Source organism: Haliotis rufescens, unplaced genomic scaffold (assembly GCF_023055435.1).
Source record: "Haliotis rufescens isolate VD_foot unplaced genomic scaffold, xgHalRufe1.0.p SCAF_1, whole genome shotgun sequence".
Classification (NCBI taxonomy): Eukaryota; Metazoa; Mollusca; class Gastropoda; order Lepetellida; family Haliotidae; genus Haliotis; species Haliotis rufescens.
The window spans coordinates 10,521,372-10,539,583 of NW_025963779.1; the positions used below are offsets into that span (position 1 = coordinate 10,521,372).

At 40.2% G+C, this 18,212-nt stretch overlaps 1 protein-coding gene across 1 annotated transcript; it reads right to left on the bottom strand.

Annotated features, from left to right (window-relative positions):
* Positions 1–1,717: 1,717 nt before the first annotated feature.
* LOC124147339 (zygotic DNA replication licensing factor mcm3-like) lies at positions 1,718–17,632 on the bottom strand. Its single transcript, XM_048380626.1, has 21 exons — positions 17,461–17,632; positions 17,022–17,134; positions 15,845–15,967; positions 14,825–14,910; positions 14,050–14,180; positions 13,328–13,402; positions 12,819–12,902; positions 12,115–12,303; positions 11,406–11,536; positions 11,021–11,077; positions 10,422–10,519; positions 9,597–9,805; positions 8,828–8,917; positions 8,042–8,126; positions 7,689–7,818; positions 6,714–6,867; positions 6,105–6,245; positions 5,156–5,262; positions 4,038–4,135; positions 3,619–3,727; positions 1,718–2,837 (listed from the first exon to the last, which is right to left on the bottom strand). Exons 1-21 carry the CDS (start codon positions 17,530–17,532, stop codon positions 2,636–2,638), a joined length of 2,484 nt encoding a protein of 827 aa, XP_048236583.1. The 5' UTR covers positions 17,533–17,632; the 3' UTR covers positions 1,718–2,635.
* Positions 17,633–18,212: the final 580 nt, after the last annotated feature.

Below are 18,212 nucleotides of genomic sequence, written 5' to 3' on the forward strand. Positions count from 1 at the left end.
CGCCACCAGTGGCTATTACGAGTTATGTCCCTCCTGGAAGATATTTGAGCATTTAAAATGCGTATAAACAAAGACATGAAGTCGTAAAATCTATGTATTGTGCTTCACATTGTATTATTGGCACTGCATTTTCTTGTATATGGGCCAAAGGCCTACACACAAATAAACTAATTTTGACTTGACTTTGAGTTATGTCCCTTCTAAGCCTCTCACATGGACCAATCAGATTCCAGCTCTTGTATCATTTGCATTTCTTTCAAACAAAATGGCGGCGCCAAGTCAAGACGATCTGCTCGATAATCAAGATCTATTTTGTGATTAAAAAGGGTCTAAAATCGCGAAATGCATCAAATCAAGTGAACACCTTGATTAAAAACATGTAAAATTTGGAAAATATCTGCTGACGAGTTGGCGGTGCACACGTTTTGCAAATCCTGCAGTCGACGGAAGTCTGCACGACATTTTACGAACCGGATTTCGATTTCGGTGTGTGATTTTGATTGGACTATGCATAGACTCGTTTGTCCAGCCAAAATGTAACTCCATAATACCAGCCTAGTTCGGCAAGGGTGGAAACCGGACTTTTATAGTCTGTTAACTCACTTGCCTCGGGAAGATGTCTGTCCGTATTATAGGGACAGACAAGCTGATTACTTTTTCCCTCCGTATTAAATACCGGGAAATAAAAATTACTTTCTTACTGAGTTGGGCGGTTGGCTTTGCCATCCAAGCAACTACGAAACAGAACATTTACACGTAAGAGGCTGTGAACTTAGAATTTAGGCGCCGAAACACACCAATGTGATATACGTGCAACATCACTTGTTGGGCATGTCATCACAATCTGACAGTAGATTTATGGTAGTCGTGGGGAACGTTAAGTACAAAATTGCTGACAGGAAGTGGGCGGATTTGGTGGTGGTAGCGGGATGATGTGGGCAGCCATCTCCAACACGGGTAGAACAGACTTGGAACAAGTTATGGGGAATTAACACGGATGAGATTCTTCGGGCCACACTCCTTCCCATTATGCAACAAGCGAAAGTCATTTTCCAACAAGACAACGCCCGACCTAACAGCAAGACTGACAACAGCATTTGTCAGGAATAAAATAGTATTTAAAGAGAAAATTATTGAATTTGCCACTCGAATTATAAACTCGATTGAACATAATTATCTTCACATTATTTGGTGCTCTAAAATAGTTTTGGTGTATGCTGAACTGTCATTTGCAAAACACTGCTTCAAAATGTCCAACATTTTAGGCCTAAAACTACCATGTACGACTTGGTGGTCTTGTCTGCTCCAAAATGACTCCACTGAGAAGTCGCATCCCCCGCACCAGTCCTGTGATGGGTGTGAACATGTGTGAGCAAAGGTCGTGCAGTCATATGTAGTGGATAAGATCCACCTGTAATTGGTTCCATCAAGAACAAGTATTGCCAGTGTAAATGTGTCATGGAAAAAGATACCTAGTAAACCTGTTCCATGGGAACAATTCCTACACCGACATATAAACGTGTGAATATTTCAAACTTTATTGTCTCCAATTTTGGTGCAAAGAAAAGCCTATTGTCCAGTTTCCATGAATCCTCCATCTAACACAGAAGCAACATCAGCAACATCGTTGACACACACTTTCTTGTCGTGATACATTCCTTCAACATGATTTCTTTTTCATTCACATTCACGAACAGACATAAATAAGAAAGACAACTTAATAGTTCCAAGTTTATTTACACAAAGAATATCAAATATTCAGCACACATATAAATGTGTTGCTGCTATCATGAAGATAAATCAGTCTGCACATACTTCTCCAGAATATCTACAACATTTACAGATTTATGTACAACTTCCTAAACACTGTACAGGTGTCAAACTTGTTTTACCTTCCAGTTGAATCCAAATGAGTATTTCATGAATGCAGGGCAGACAATATTTAGGGTTATTTGTTTGTTGTATAAACCCGCACCCAGCAACATTCCAGGTTTTTGACGACGGTCTGAATAATTTTGTCTGGACCAGACAATTCGGTGATTGACATCATGAGCATCAATCCACGCATCAACAAAGTCAGAGTCTGACCACCCGATCCTGTTAGTCGCTATTTAGGGTTAAAAGCAGTGCTTGCACGATCCATTCGTAATATAATAAATGACAAAACAAACGAGTACAAGCGTTTTCCCAAACCAAACGTCAACAAAAGTTGTCTATCATACAATCAGCACTGTATTTGGGGGTATCTTCTAGGTCCAACCATGAAGTATAACTATTACACAAACTATTAACAATGTTCTCATAGTTCAAACCACCAAACAGAACCTTTTTCAATGTTACACTTTACAATAACATTCAACATCGGATGTTTGTTGCAACGCTTCAAACTATCAGAAAAGAGAAATGATTCCATGGTCCTTGCAAAGCCAAGAAATACCAAGGCATAGTGGCCTCTCGTACAAGGAAGACAACACTGTCAGACAGCATGATCTGGTTCACGCCATGGGACAGTCCACTCGCCTAAAAGGAAGACAACTTGATCTCGCTCATGGTTCACGCCATGGGACAGTCGACTCGCCTATAAGGAAGACAACTTATCTGACTACATGATCTGGTTCACTCCACGAAACAATACTCATATGAGGAAGACAACATTGTCAGACAACATGATCTGGTTCACGTCCATCATCTGGTCAATGGCTTGCATGATTTCATCCTGAGTAAACTCGGAGCCGGCTTGTTCCTTGTTAACGAAGGCCCGGATCTTGTCCAGCTGCACTGACTGAGCGTGTTCAGCCTTGAACAGGTTGAACAGGGAGCTCCGGAAGGTCTTCAGTCTGTGGAGAGGACATATATTGATTACCAGTTAGTTTGATCACTGAATGCTTACCTGCCTCTTGAAAAGAGTGAGCAAATAACGTTTAACACTGCTACCAGAAGTGTTTCAGTTGTGTGATAAATGCAAGAGGAAAAGAATCCCAAAGAGTTTGTAGAGGGTTACCACTTTGATTAGATTCATGGAGCACAGACAGCCTTAGAAATTAAGTTTTCTCAAAGACGAGTCCAGAAGCTACTGGACTCTATTTCACTTGTCCGCCTACTTTCTTGCTAGTCCTGCTTGAACTACATAAACATGTTTACATTTTCTGTCAGTTTGACATAATTCAAATTTGTAGGAAAATTGAAGCATTGAGAACTGGTTCAGGATTATAGCCCTCAATATAACTATTAGTCGGGTGGACTACCAGCACTGGATTTTTGATTGTCCTCAGTACAATTCAGTAGTCTCAGGCTGTTGGACCTTCGTGACTTTCGAAAGGCTGTATGGTAGTCTGATTTAGGCCATTATTCTGTTCTGTCTCTTCAGCTCCGGCTATATTTCTCCATACAGTAACATTAAAATCTACTGAAAATGATGCTGAGGTCGAGGAGACAATCGATGTGGCACAGAAGGGTCAAGGAAATTTGGGGAATCACATGACCAGTGCTTCAGATGGCTTTGGGAATCATTGAGCCATAGAAATATATCTGCAACACAGACCCATTTTGGGTTTACTGGTTACTTACTATGTGAATGTGAGTTCTAGCAGACATAACTCAGACTGGATAGCAACTCACCTGTCATCTGACAGTTTCTCTGACTGTGAGGACTCATCAGCATCCATGGCCGATTCTGATCTCCGTGGCAACCGCCTCTTCCTCTTCTCAGTGCCCTCCGATGTGTCATCTGAAAATAGTCACAATTTTTGTTAGACAACCCTTTTCAACCCACAACCTGTCTAATACATACCAAAACTCAAAGAAACGTCCTCTATATCTCAACATGACAATCACTGCAAGTTTTGAGTGGATGTGCACCTTCAAGGTGGTACCAATCCTTGATATTACTGGAAATGTCATTTAAAACCCATTCAAGTCAGTGCAAACACCACTTTTCACAGTATTTAAGTGATATAGTGTGTAAGTGTAATGTGTGATGAAAGCCCAGTTAGTGGATGTTTGTCACCAAGGTGACACCCATTGGCATGGAATCTCACCCTCCGCCTGACTGTCTTCATCCCCAGAGAAATCATATGGGTCGTAACCATCTTCTCCTTCCTTCTTCGACGGACGGCGTTCTCGCACTTCCTTGCGCCTGCAACACAAAGAGTACAATGTTAACACTGTTGCATACATTCTTTTTTTCATCCTATATATTTCTTATTGGGTATGTAGGCCATAGGCCCATGTACATTTCATACATAAACAGTTACATATTTGTGAGAGGCATTACTAATGGTCAAACATTCAAGAAAATGACGAGAATTGCTGCCAACTAGTTCTCTGCACAACATCAAGTCAACTGGTTTCCTTCAAATATTCAGCCATGACCATATACCACAAAGGCTCCCAATTACCTGATTACCACATTCCTGTGAACGGCAATTCCTTTTAATCCACACTCAGCAATATTGCAGCAATAATCACAAATACCAATCAAATAATGATATCTTGGCCAGGTGAGGTGAAATGGGGTTTAACGTCGCGTCCAAGATTATTGCACTTATATAGCGATGTGCATGTACATGTACATGTGTGTGTTTGTGTGGCTGCTTATACTAGTCCGGACTGACGCCGATTTATAGTGCTAGCTCACTGAGATACCATGCCGCAGTTTAACAGTAATGAATACCCCACTCAGACACAGTATACTGACTCCGAGCCGACCAGTCCTTGTTTTAGCCCCTTAATGCCAAGCGCAAGACAGGGTAACAACAAGTACCATCTTTTAACGTATTTTGGTATGACGCGGCTGGGGATCGAACCCCGGACCTTCCTCTCTCCGGGTGGACGCTCTACCACTAGACCACGGAGGCGGTCATCTGGGCCAGGCCATCTAGTTGATGGGTAACTATGACTTGGGGCATGACACTCAGCTGAGCTATATATTGCAACCACAGGACCCGACTTGCAACAAGCTGGGGTAAAGGTTATTTCCACAAGATGGCTGGGAGCCGTGACATTCCAAACTACTGTGTTCATGTGCAACAGTAGCACTTCTTACGTTCAGTTTTCAACTTTCACGTTTGCAGTCACAACTAATTTATTCAACTGACCCATGTGAAAAGTTCACATTTCTTCCATATCAAATCACCACCAAAAGTATTGTACTCACTTCTTCTTCTTTGGTTTCTCTTCTTCCTCTCCTTCCTCTTGGCTACTTTCCTCTGTTTCATCTTCATCATTGTGCTTCCTTCTCCGGCTCTTCTCCTTCTCCAAAACCTGCAACAAATTACGCAAAAAAAATTAAACCAGAATCAAATGCATGCGCATACGTATAGTTCTAGTAAATTCCAAGATATTTTTTATATTTGTATACTTATCCTGCATTACTCTTTAAAACATCTACTATTTGTTCTTGACAGCGAGAAAGAGCTGCGTAAGGTCTTGCTGGAGAAGAGGTTGTTACAACTAGCTGAGAGGACAACCCTATCACACAGCTTCCAAGTGACCATGGAAGCGATGACATCATGGGTCAGCACATTACTGCTGTCAGCCCACAGAAGGAAGACCTGTGTTGTAATGCTAGTGAATTTTTTCTGAACTATATTGTTCAATCATATTCAGGAATACATGCCAACTTAATGCCTGCCATTAGTTTCAATCATTGTTCTAAATTTCAAACCATATCAACTTTGGGAGAGTTTTATATGATGAACAGAGCTACAGATAAGCAGGGCATTTGCGTAAAATACCCAAATAATTTTCAAAACCCAATTACTTTCAATCAACATGCGTACAGAAATGCATGCATTAAACATGTTAAATGAAAAACTCAAATATATAAAAAAAAGCATTCGTATATACCAAATGAAGCTTTTTCAGGATGCATACAAAGGAGCTAATTTCCGAAACAAAAATTACGAGCTGATTTACTTCCAGAGTCAAACCTATATATTTAGAACAATTATATACATCTAAAACATTATTTCATTTTATATTTTTTAAATCTTGAACTGGAGCTCTGGATGAATACTTAGTTCCAGGCTAGAAAGTAGGTTCTGTAAGGAAGTGCCATACTTCTAGTTTCTCATTCATCAGTGGTGAAATCAAGTATCTCGTACCTTCTTGAAATAAGCGAACTGTATGAGTTCCACGGCAGCCTGGGCATCCTGGAGGTCGACAGTCTTGGACAGCCTGGACTTGGCATGGGCCGTGGAGATACGGATCATGGTTTCAAGTGCTCGGGCTGTCACTGGCTGAGTCTATAGAGAAATAAACATCTTCAATTCAAATGCAACAATTCACTTACAATGTTCCACTTCCTAATTCATATAGGGTAAATAGCATATTCTCTAACATCAGGCTGTATAAATCACACCATTTTCATTTTATAAATGAAATATAAAAAATGTTAAACATCTCTGGATGTTTTATGCAACATTCAAAGTTCAACTGTGGTTCAACTGAAACAATGTTAAGAATTCATCAATTCATCTACTGATGCTGAATAACACATAATTTCCCCCATGGAGATGCCTAGGATGGGACCCCAGCAACCGATGCATGTACAAGGCAAATAGGTGAGTGGTTATCATTCTTGTTGACTTGATTGCATGTCACCTACCCTAAGTGTGGGATGTTGCTCATGATATCAATCACTGGTTTGTCTGATTTAGACAACCATGCATAGAGAGCCTATGAAAACCTCCATCGGATGTTCTCCCACCTACCCGTGCAACGTTGCTCTGCTGGAGGTTGTCTTGACTTCTTAGCTTGGCGTACTCCTCGGCGATGTAGTCGGACGCTTCCCGTGTGAGACTGGGCTTCAGAGCCTTGGCTACATGGATGTACTTCCTCATGAACTCCATACTCAATATCTTGTCCCTGAAAGCAGATTCTGTCTGTCAAAAAATGATACACCACTCAGATGCTACGGACAATAATCTTTACAAGAGTTATCAGGAGATGACATATCCCCCGGGGCGGGTGCAATTCGGAAATGGAGTTTGGCTACTTATACCCGTACTTATACCTTATTGGTTCATTGCCCTTGGATACCTTGAGTTCAGTGAAGAAAAATCCTTAATCATCCAAGGTACCAGTTCACCACTAGACTCATCTGCATAGCAAGTTACATTTAGAAATATTCAACTGTTTTAGAGATCTGCTCCAGAAACAAGCACTACCTTCATTTTCAGTATAATTCCAACTTTCTATGGACATGGTGATCCCTTTATTCCCCTGTGTGTGTGTGTGTGTGTGTGTGTGTGTGTGTGTGTGTGTGTGTGTGTGTGAGAGTGAGTGAGTGAGTGAGTGATAATCATGTATTATTTTTTTTTAAATTTCATAAACAAACAACAGTTGACAACATATACCAAAACTTTTTTTATTATACTGTAATTGTGACGTCTGGTACAGGAAACAGTACCAGGATCTATACCGAAGAATCACTATTACAGTATAATAAAAAAAGTTGTTATCCATAAACTTGTCTACTTTGTCAACTTCAAAGAAATGCCAATCAAACAAAACCAGTTGATCATAAAGTAACAATATTGACAAACATGCTATAATGTTGATCCACAACCAAATGCTTGAGATTTGTCATTGAAATACACCTGCAGATTTGAAAAATCTCTATCTGTGCAATAGGTACTCCACCGAGGACAATCAATGAAAAACACAAACACCAAGATTGCACCTACTTTTTGCTCCTGGAACTGCCATGCAGCAACACATCATATTTCTCGTACATGGGCGTCTCCTCCGACTGATCCCGATCAGCCTCCGGGTCCTGCGTGGCCAACATGTCCACCGAGCTTCCCATGGGCAGAACTGAAAGAAAACAAATTCTAATTATCATTTTCCATGATACTGTTTCTGGTTATATTAACAAATTGGGATGTTTGAAGCAAACAATACAACATGAGCAAATATGAACAAATATTTTCAGGTTAATTTTATTGTAGTGAAGATTGAGTTATTTTATATCAGTATGTACGACCTTTTTTCTTTGTTTTGTGTGTTCAGAATATAAAAATATCCAAAGCCAGCATACCGTCTCCATCCTGCTCATTGCCAGCCCTGTACCTGTGCATTCTCAGAACGTGGTCTGATATATTACGATCGCTGTCAGGGTCCATCTGAAACATTACAGGAAACTAGATGTCTTGCTACAACCATTTACAATTTGGATGCATTACGATCTTATTAAAATCAGACCTAAGTTCTCGCTACTGCTAAAAAAAGATCTGAGGACATCCCATTAAGGGTCACATCAGAACGACCTTTCATCCAACCAATCAGAGCGTCACTTAACACATCATGAAAGTGACAGTCGGAATATTCTTTTGTTCAGGTTTCAAATTTTAAAATCGAGAATTTGTCAAAATATGTTTTGAAGTGAGTTGCCAATTGGAAATAAGTGCTGTAAAGCACGAGAAAGCTGTTTCATGATTGGTCATTCCATTGGTCGGTCAAAGTTCGCGCAAGGTCGGTCTGACATGACCCATACTGGGATGTCCTAAGATCTTTGTTTAGCGGTAGCGAGAACTAAGAACTGGTTTTAATGAGATTGGGATACATTACCTATAGCAAATTTATATTTTGGCCATAGGACAGGCAACACATTCAAAAACTGACATACAAGACATTTCTGACTCATTAATATTGCTTTGAGAGGAAAACACTGAAAATATGTTCTCTTCTGTTTGGCTGTAGACTAGAGCAAGGTTCTAGAGCAATATTCAAAATATTTCAGGTTCTTGAACACACTGAGTAAATATTGAAAAACAGGTTTGAAATAAAACCTCACAAAATTCAAGACGGGCATCCTTGTACTCACCTTATCAAGGACAATGAAGAGAAGATCAAATCGAGACAAAAGGGAATCCTGGAGGCCAATATTCTCCATAGGTGTCTTGTACTGGTCATACTAAATGAAAGACCAAAAATAATAATGCATTTAAAGTGCCAACATGATTCAGTGTGAGTGAGTTGGGTTTAACGCCGCTTTTAACAGTATTCCAGTTATATCACGGCGTGTCAGCTTAATGTGGGAGGAAAGCCCGAAGTGATGCAGGTCTCAGACGTTTACCACTTCAGTGAAACCCACGAGCACGGGTAAGGTGCTGACAAACCTAGAACCATAATCGGGGCGAACCGGGATTCGAACCCACAATCATAGGTTTCTGGCATGCCCAAGGGACGCAACTCGCCTTAGACAACTGGGCCCCCCGTGCCCCCTACATGATTCAGTGATTGAGAGAGATGGTTAAGCACCACTTTAACAATATCCCTGTTGTATTACACTTGTGAGCTTCATGTGGGAGGAAGGCTCAAAGTGATGCAGGTCCTGGTGCTGACAAACCTAGAAACACAATCGGGTTCAACAACCAAGTATAGGTTCCTGGCATGCCCAAGGGACACAACTCTGCACAGTAAATTTTGACACCTAAGACAACTGGGCCACCTGTGTCCAATAAATAAAGAATATAAGATATGATTCAAGAAATCAAAACTGAAAACATAACATTTATGCCATGGACATTTTCAGAGAATGTGAAAGCCATTTATGTCAAACAGAAGATTAATGAGCACAATTATATTCTCACCCTTCCATATACCGGGTTGGCTGCAGCCAGCACGCTGCACCTTGCGTTCAGCTTAGCATGAATTCCAGCCTTGGAGATTGTCACACGACCCTGTTCCATGACCTCGTGTATTGCTGTTCTGTCAATGTCAGACATCTTGTCGAACTCGTCAATACACACAATGCCACGATCAGCCAGCACCATAGCACCAGCCTCAAGGCGTCTCTCCCCTGTAAACAAACAAGGATACAACATAAATCTTTTTATTCATATTTGGCAGTTGATGTCAAAATTAATTCAGAAATGTTTCAAGGATCAATTAGCTCAGGTTTATACAGTTGGTCTGTGTAACGCCGAACCCAGTTATATTTCAGTGGACTGTAAAAAATCGAGGTCTCATCCACACAATCCAGTGATTGATGTCATGAGCACAAATCAACGCAATTCGGGAACGAGGACATGAAAACAACCGAGCCACTGTGCCTGACTACTCGATGCATTTAGTCACCTAATACAAGCATAGCTTGCTGGGGATCTATATTCTTACCCGAAATCCACACCAGTCTACTTAATAGTAACATGTTTTCCTTATTAAGATAAAGACTAATGTAACTGTTCCATTCTGAAGACTGAATGAAGACCTACCAGTTTCTTGGTATTAAGATAAAGACTAATGTAACTGTTCCGTTCTGAAGACTGAATGAAGACCTACCAGTTTCTTGGTATTAAGATAAAGATTAATGTAACTGCTCCATTCTGAAGACTGAATGAAGACCTACAAGTTTCGTGGTATTAAGATAAAGATTAATGTAACTGCTCCATTCTGAAGACTGAATGAAGCCCTACCTGTTTCTTGGTCTGATGTGACAGCTGCGGTAAGTCCGACACCGGATGACCCTCGGCCTGTGGTGGGGATGGCTCTCGGAGCAGTGTACAGCACATACCTGAAACAGTCACACATCACTTCAGCATCTCAAGGCAAATGAAAATCAAGGGAAGATAACTTGAGACTGCGAGAATCACGGAAATGGATCCAGGGGTTAGTGTAGGTGTACCGAATTGCCAGCCTTGGAGATATAGAGGATGATCGTTACACCACCTGAGTCAATAATAGTTGGTGTCTTCCCCACACAAACATACCACAGGTACAGCAGTTCATCTTATTTTAATCAAAAAACCAAATGTGCGCATGTACTGTTTGTTCAAAAAAGGTTACATTTCCATATAAGCTGCTTAAACAATCTAAAACAAATATACAAAGTTCTAATTATGAACAAAATTTGTCAAATGTACACACTGCTGACATCCATGTGAGCAAATGGGTACTGCTGTAAACAACATTATCTGATAGCCGTTTTAAGTGTTTCAGTTCTAAATCCAGTCGAGTCCATACACAAATCCCTGGGGAGTGTTAATATTCAAAGGAAGAGGACCAGCTGGCTCACCTCAGCATCTGTGACTTGGCCACGGAGGGATCTCCGATCAGCAACACATTGATGTCTCTGAAAGTGATCATCAAAAGGGAATTCTGAGTACAATTTAAAAAAACATACTTCCCAAAGACATATCCACATTTGCAAAAGAAGTTCAACAAAACAAAAGTTGTTCACGTCTCTCATTATTGATTATTTCATGTTGCCTGCATGGCATACCAGAGGCCCACTCTGCCCCAGGACAGCAAGGGTCAAATGTGTGAAAACAACAAAGACATAGAACATTCGCCTGGCATACAAATCCTCTCTAACCTGATGTTCATAATACGACACTGTGAAGTCAGTAAACAGAGATTCATAGAAACTAAGAACATCTTTGTCTGAGACATCTCCTCACCCTCTGAGCCGAGTGCCATTAGCTAGAACCTTCTCATTCCCCCCGAGCAGCATACAGAGGACAGCCTTCTTGATGTATGGATGGCCACAGATAGATGGCGCCACGGACTTGCTGAGTGCCTCGAACACATCCTGTAGGCAAGGGAGAAATGTCAGATCAGCTGGTAATACTAATGCTGGGAGCGCAGACATAGGAATTAACAACGAATGTTCACTAGCCCAATAGTGACAACATATATACAAATACCTCCCAAAATGTTTGAAATCCTACTAGCCCTAAGGATACATTTAACATTAACAAAACTGGTCTATACTAGTGACTTGTGCTATTTCCATTCCTAGAGTGAGCGAATGTTGTTAAACGCAAAAGTATCAATATCAAACGTCTGTGGTTGATATAACAATGTCCAAAGTTATTTGTAACAGTCAAACTGAGGTATTTTCCATAAATTCAATGATAAAATTGTTGCCCAACCTTTCACTGTTGGTTGTGGGGAGACAGTAACTATACATTAAGTCAGGAAAGTGCGACAGTTCTGAGTCCATTAGACCGAGAAGTGTGAAAATCTAAACCGACAGGTTGTTTGCTTCTAAAATGTAGTTACTTTACATAAACCATTAGTCTGAAAGGAGCTGTGGTTAGTTGGATGTGAGAAATGATCTCTTCCCCTGTACTGTTCATTCTTTGTACATCATCCTACGCAGCTTACGATGTTCTTGGCCTTCCCGAACTTCTTTATTTTGGCAACGTCATCAGCTGAGAACAGGGGCGAGACTTCCTTACTCAGCAGCTGAACATTGTTGCCGATGAGGATTGTGCGAAACGTGCCAGTGGTGTAGCCATTCTTTTTCCCTGGCAGACACCGGAATGTACCAATGACTTGAACCCTATCTCCGGGCTGCAACCAAACATACAAGTTATCTCATCAGAGTTAGAAACTACCAGTTTCTGTCCACTAGTCCTTATTATGATAACATATGGCAAAACCCTTAAAATTGGCAATTTCTACTAGTCCTTATGATACCTTTACCATTGGGCAGTTTGGCAAGGACTATAGGACTAGTGCCAATTTCTAACGCTGCTCATGGGTGTTAGCACATATAAAATAGCATGAAGTCTGCATCCTGGCACTGATGCACCAGTGTTGAGGCCTACAAATCCATCCTCTTCCAAAGACACCACAAAATTTGTCATGTCCAAGGAAACTTTGCATATGAACTGCCTATAAACAATTAAATCAGGTTTAGGCCCTGAAAGATTAAATGTAAAACATTTGAGAATAATAATTTAAAAAATCAAATTTGATGGGCCACAAAGCGAGACTGAATACATCGTTTCTAAGTAACCAGGCCAGCCATGTTGGATTTATACTGCAGCTCTGTACTCGGGATGCTATTCCTGGTGAATGCTTACCTTGCATTTGTCCACCAGATCGTTGTCGGCTACAATCTCCACAGATCTTGGCAGCTGGCCAGGAGGGGCCTTCTCAGGCATTTCCTGAAAATATCCACAACACATAGATGTAATTTCACTTCATATCATTTGAGCATCATAAATTTCTAATGTATCACTTCCAGGTGTCAAACAGGACCAGCGTTTATGTGAGATCAAACAGGACCAGCGTTTATGTTAGATCAAACAGGACCAGCATTTATGTTAGATCAAACAGGACCAGCGTTTATGTTAGATCAAACGGGACCAGCGTTTATGTTAGATCAAACAGGACCAGCGTTTATGTTAGATCAAACAGGAACTGCGGACACAGATCAATGGTCAACAGAATCTTTGTTGAGAATAGGAAAACATGAGATGTCAACAATTTCACAAACCAATCTGATCACTTCATAACAACTGGTCTAGATTAATGCTTACTGGAATTTGACCCTGAACAGTGTTTCTTCATGCCTCTACTAAGCCATTACCTGAATGCCAAAAGTCTGGTGATCCTTGTACACAGACAGACCAAACTCAGTCTCCAACAAGTTGCCGTCTTCATCCTTAAAAGAAAGCACATTTTTGTAACATGTTTGCCTGTAACACCTGCCTCAAATTTTAATATTTAACATAATCCATGGTAAGAAGTATTAAAAATCTTTTATTTAGGGCTAGGATTAGGGTTAGATTGCCGTAATCCAGGCACAATTTGAAGCAGAGGTTACATGCAGAAATCTTTCAAAATATTTCACCATCTCATCAATTTGAAATGTTCTTACTAAATAGTCCTCATAGAGGTAGAAATTCTGTGAAACTGAACTTCAGTTTTCCTAGCAACATTATAGCTGTAATGTCATGTTTATATATGGACCACTATTTGTTGAGGCAACTGGCCCATTTGTTTGTTGTTTATGCAATATTCCAGCCATATGACGGCGGTCTGTAGATAATCGAATATATACCAGTAATTGACATCAAGAGCATCGATCCACGCAATTGGGATACAATAACATGCATCAACCAAGTCAGCAAGCCTGACCACCCAATCCCGTTAGTTGCCTCTTACGACAAGCATTGTCGCCTTTTTACGACAGGCATGGGTTGCTGAAGACCAATTCTACCCCGGATCTTCACGTTTCCAAACAAAATTGATTCTTGATTTCAGACTAGTAGTGACGTGTGTCGCGGACAGTCATGGTTATGTCATTACCTTTGTGGGGTAGGCGGCAGTGCTGGGGTACGCCTCCAGTGACGTCATGTCGGTGTACTTCCTCTCCATCGTCTTCTTTGTTGCAGGACAGTAGTGGACACTGCGGACAACTTTTGGACGGATAAGAGAACCTGTGGAAAAATAACAATGATCTCTAAACATCAACAAACAACTACCAGAGGGCCATAGATGATCATGAAGAGAAAACAGGTTTGCAACTATTGTGAATAAAAACAAAAATCAAAATGTCAAAGAATTCATTTTGTTAAGCCAGGTGGCAAAGGACCAAGAAATGGCTTAATATGGAAGTCTGATGAAACTTGTAATGACACGTTTCCAAACACACAAGTTGTATCGTTTCACACAGACGTTTCTTTAAACCAGCCATATCACTGCGACCTGCAATAATCAAGTCTGTCTTAATGCTGCACTCAGCACTATTCCACCATAATGATGGTGGTCTATAAACAATCGAGTCTGAACCAAACAATCCAGTGATTGACATCATGAGCATCGATTTGGGATACAATGATATACATCAAGCAAGTCTGACTACCTGATCCCTTTCGTCCTCTCACAACAAGCATGGGTTGCTTAACTCCAATTCTAACTCAGATCATTTATGGGGTAACAAACCAGTGGATGATTCACTGGCAGCAATCAACATCAAGTTCAGCCAGGTCACACATTACAAATACTGCATCAACATTAAGCATGTTAAGTAGGTACTTCTTATTATCATCTGTAATTTCTTGAGTCTCAAAAACATACTTACATTTTGTGACAATACCCTCCACACACACCATGTTGCCCAGGAAACGAGATGTCAGTGATCGTGGGGTTACATGTTTCGAACCAAAACTGGAACCAACAGAAATGTTTGAATGAATCTTCCTTTCAAAATGAATTCTCAAGAAACAAGGAACAGACTTCACACATTTATCATGTTAGTGGCCAGCGATAAACTGTACATGGAGTTTACAATCAAGGAGCATAACTCCAGATTCTTCTACATATTTGTAAAAAAAAAGATGGGCAAAAGTCAGAGGCTGTGAAAAACCTGACATTGTTACGGCAGTTCATGTTCATGACAGCATCTCTAAATTTATGTTAACCAAATGAAAAACCTTCCGATGCTAACTTACAAATTATAGCCAATCTAGTGGTAGATAAATTTCCGAATTTCAACTTATTTAGGTCACTCAAACATTTGGTAATTTCCACTTGTCCAATGAATACCTAACCAGTGAGTATGTCGACTCAGGGTATGTTGCAAAGGGATGCCAGTTTCTAACACTGAATTACACATTCTAATTTGTTTGTTGTTCAACACCAGACTGAACAATAATCCAGGTATCTCAGAGGTCTGTAAGTAAACGAATCTGGACCAGACAATCCAGTGATTGACATCATGAGTATTGCAAGGGACCATGCCACCCGATCAATTTAGTTGCCTCCTATGTTTGTTTTGTTTTGTGTTTGTTTGTTGTTTAATGCCGTACTCAGCAATATTCCAGCTATAAGACGATGGTCTGTAAAATAATCGAGTCTGGACCAGACAATCCAGTGATTGACACCATGAGCATCGAACCACGCAATTGGGATCGATGACATGCATCAACCAAGTCAGCGAGCCTGATCACCCGATCCCGTTAGTCGCCTATTACGACAAGTATGGGTTGCTGAAGACCTATTTTACCCCGGAACCTTTATTGGTATAGGTTGCTAGGGACCTGTACTAAATCTTCATACTATAGGCTTGGTTGATGTGGCACAGCGGGTTGTGTGTGCTTACCTTCCCTCCAGGCCAATAAAGAAAGCTTCATATTGTTTGCTGTAAACTGGATCAGCTGAAGCAACAAGTTCCTTCAGGGCATTCTGGAAAGCTATCATCTCCTCAAAAGAATCCTCCAACAAACTGCAGAATAAAAAAAGGACATTTTAATATATTCCATCAACAAAAACATTCTATAGCACATGGAGAAAACACATCGGACAGCCAAAGAAATCTTCAAAATCAGCTAGAACTATAAATTGTAGAAACATTTCTTTACATCTAGGCATTGAGCAACTATGGTAAATTTATCAATTTTACACAATATTTTATCATCATTTGACTTATCTTTTAAATGGAAAGACTTCCCCCGTATCCCCCTCAAAATGTTATATATGTATGCATTGCCACTCTATCCTTTTCAACATGTATATTTTTAAGGGGGGATACGGGTGGAAGTCTTACCTACCTTTTACATCTTCTTACACATTTATTTACACATGTTATTTACAACAAACAGGGTAATGGCATCTTCAAATAACATACACGATCATTATACACGTCATAGTTGATTTGTTAGTGTTTTTTGTTGCTTATTGTTGCATCAAACTGATGCTGCAGTTAGTCACCTCGCACAACAAGCATACCTGTTGCTCAACTTGCTGTGACCTGGATCCCACTTGATAGTTGAAGCCAAATGCTGATTTCAAAAGTTTACTTGGCTGACCGTGCTGACTAATGTTAAAAACAGCTACAATTTGGGCAATGAACAGCTCTAGAATGTTTAAAGGGGTTGACCAAAAACTCATCACTGGTCATGTTCAACTAGACTGCGGATCATTTCGGACTCATGGCCTATCCAACATAACCAGACTTGCGGAGAAAAGAACTAGTGTAGTCTAGAAGGACAAACAGGCTAATAGCCGCATCTATTCCTGCCACTGACAGGTATATTCATACTAGAACATCATCAAGACCGCCAACTTTCGAGTTTGAATCTGGCAATTTTTTCAATGATCATTCATCTAGAGCAATCTACAAATACATGTCCTAGGTCACACATACAGTATACATGCCAATAACAAACGAGTTTGCTTACTAACTGGACCAAACGTAGAAAATCAACTTCTGATTCAAATGTTTTTGTCATTAGTAGGCACACATAAACGCACAATAGAATGAATTAAATCCAACGTACGCTGTCGCCCTCTTTGGGTTTTTCTTTCTGAGGTCGTTGACATTGACAGTTAGCCTGACCTCACTGTTGGTGATCATATCCCGGACTTTTTGTTGATAGATGCCCTGATCTTGCTGAAATTGTGTACAAACAAATATTGAAATTTATTTCTTGATCAGCATATGTACTGGGTCCAAAAACACGCCAAGCATATTTACTGTCAAGAGTCGGCCTTAGCCATGCAAACTTGCCAGTTTCGATAACTCATTACATACCAATATGCAATCAACAAGGCCTTTATTCACGATGCTTTTGAAAACATTTACCATCAAGGGAAACATCCATTGATATTACTGATGTCCCAAAACTTAGAGTCATGGGTCTACGAGATCGTCTAAGTTCAGGAGAAAACTAACTTATTTTCTTCAAATTATGAATATACTTATAACTATTAACTCACATCATCGTCGAGAAAGTCCAGATATTCCCTCTGGATATCTCTGATACGCTGATCAAGGTCCGTAGTGGCCATGGTTGATCACAATGTTTCACTGTCACTTTACACTTCGATAACAGCAAAACAACAAAGCTAACTCCCGCCAAATGACACCATGTGAGAATTTCGCGGGGTTTTGGTCACGTGATAATGTCAACATTTTACTTTCGTAGCAACTGGTTGCTGTTGTACGCTGCCTAAGAAATATCTTGAACGGCACATTAAAATATGATGAAGAACCAGGGAACTATTTCTACAATATGTGTGTCTAAGTTTCTATGAGTTATTGTTCAAGGTGTAGCTTCCGGGGGAAAATATAACTCACCACAAAACAACAAAGAGAAAGAATATATTATATCATACATGAAAATGCCTCTCTTTCATATGACATATTGTGCACAGGAGCTGGGCTGCTTATAGGCTTATAAACGTTTTTTTCATCTTTTCAAAATAAAAAAAATTAACATGAATCATCTCAACAATGTTTGTATTTTATATGATGAAGTATCAGGTTATATCCTCTCTCCCCACACTCTACCATTATAGATAGATGCACAGCTGTATGGTGGGGGCCAAGAATGTTTTGAAAAATCGAAAAATTTGTTGTAAGAAGATCTACAAAAAATAATTTTGCCTCAAAATTTTCGACAAAACTTGTTCGCCGGAGATCCTAGGGTTTTTAAAAAATGTGTTGTGAAAAAACTTTGCTCGACTCC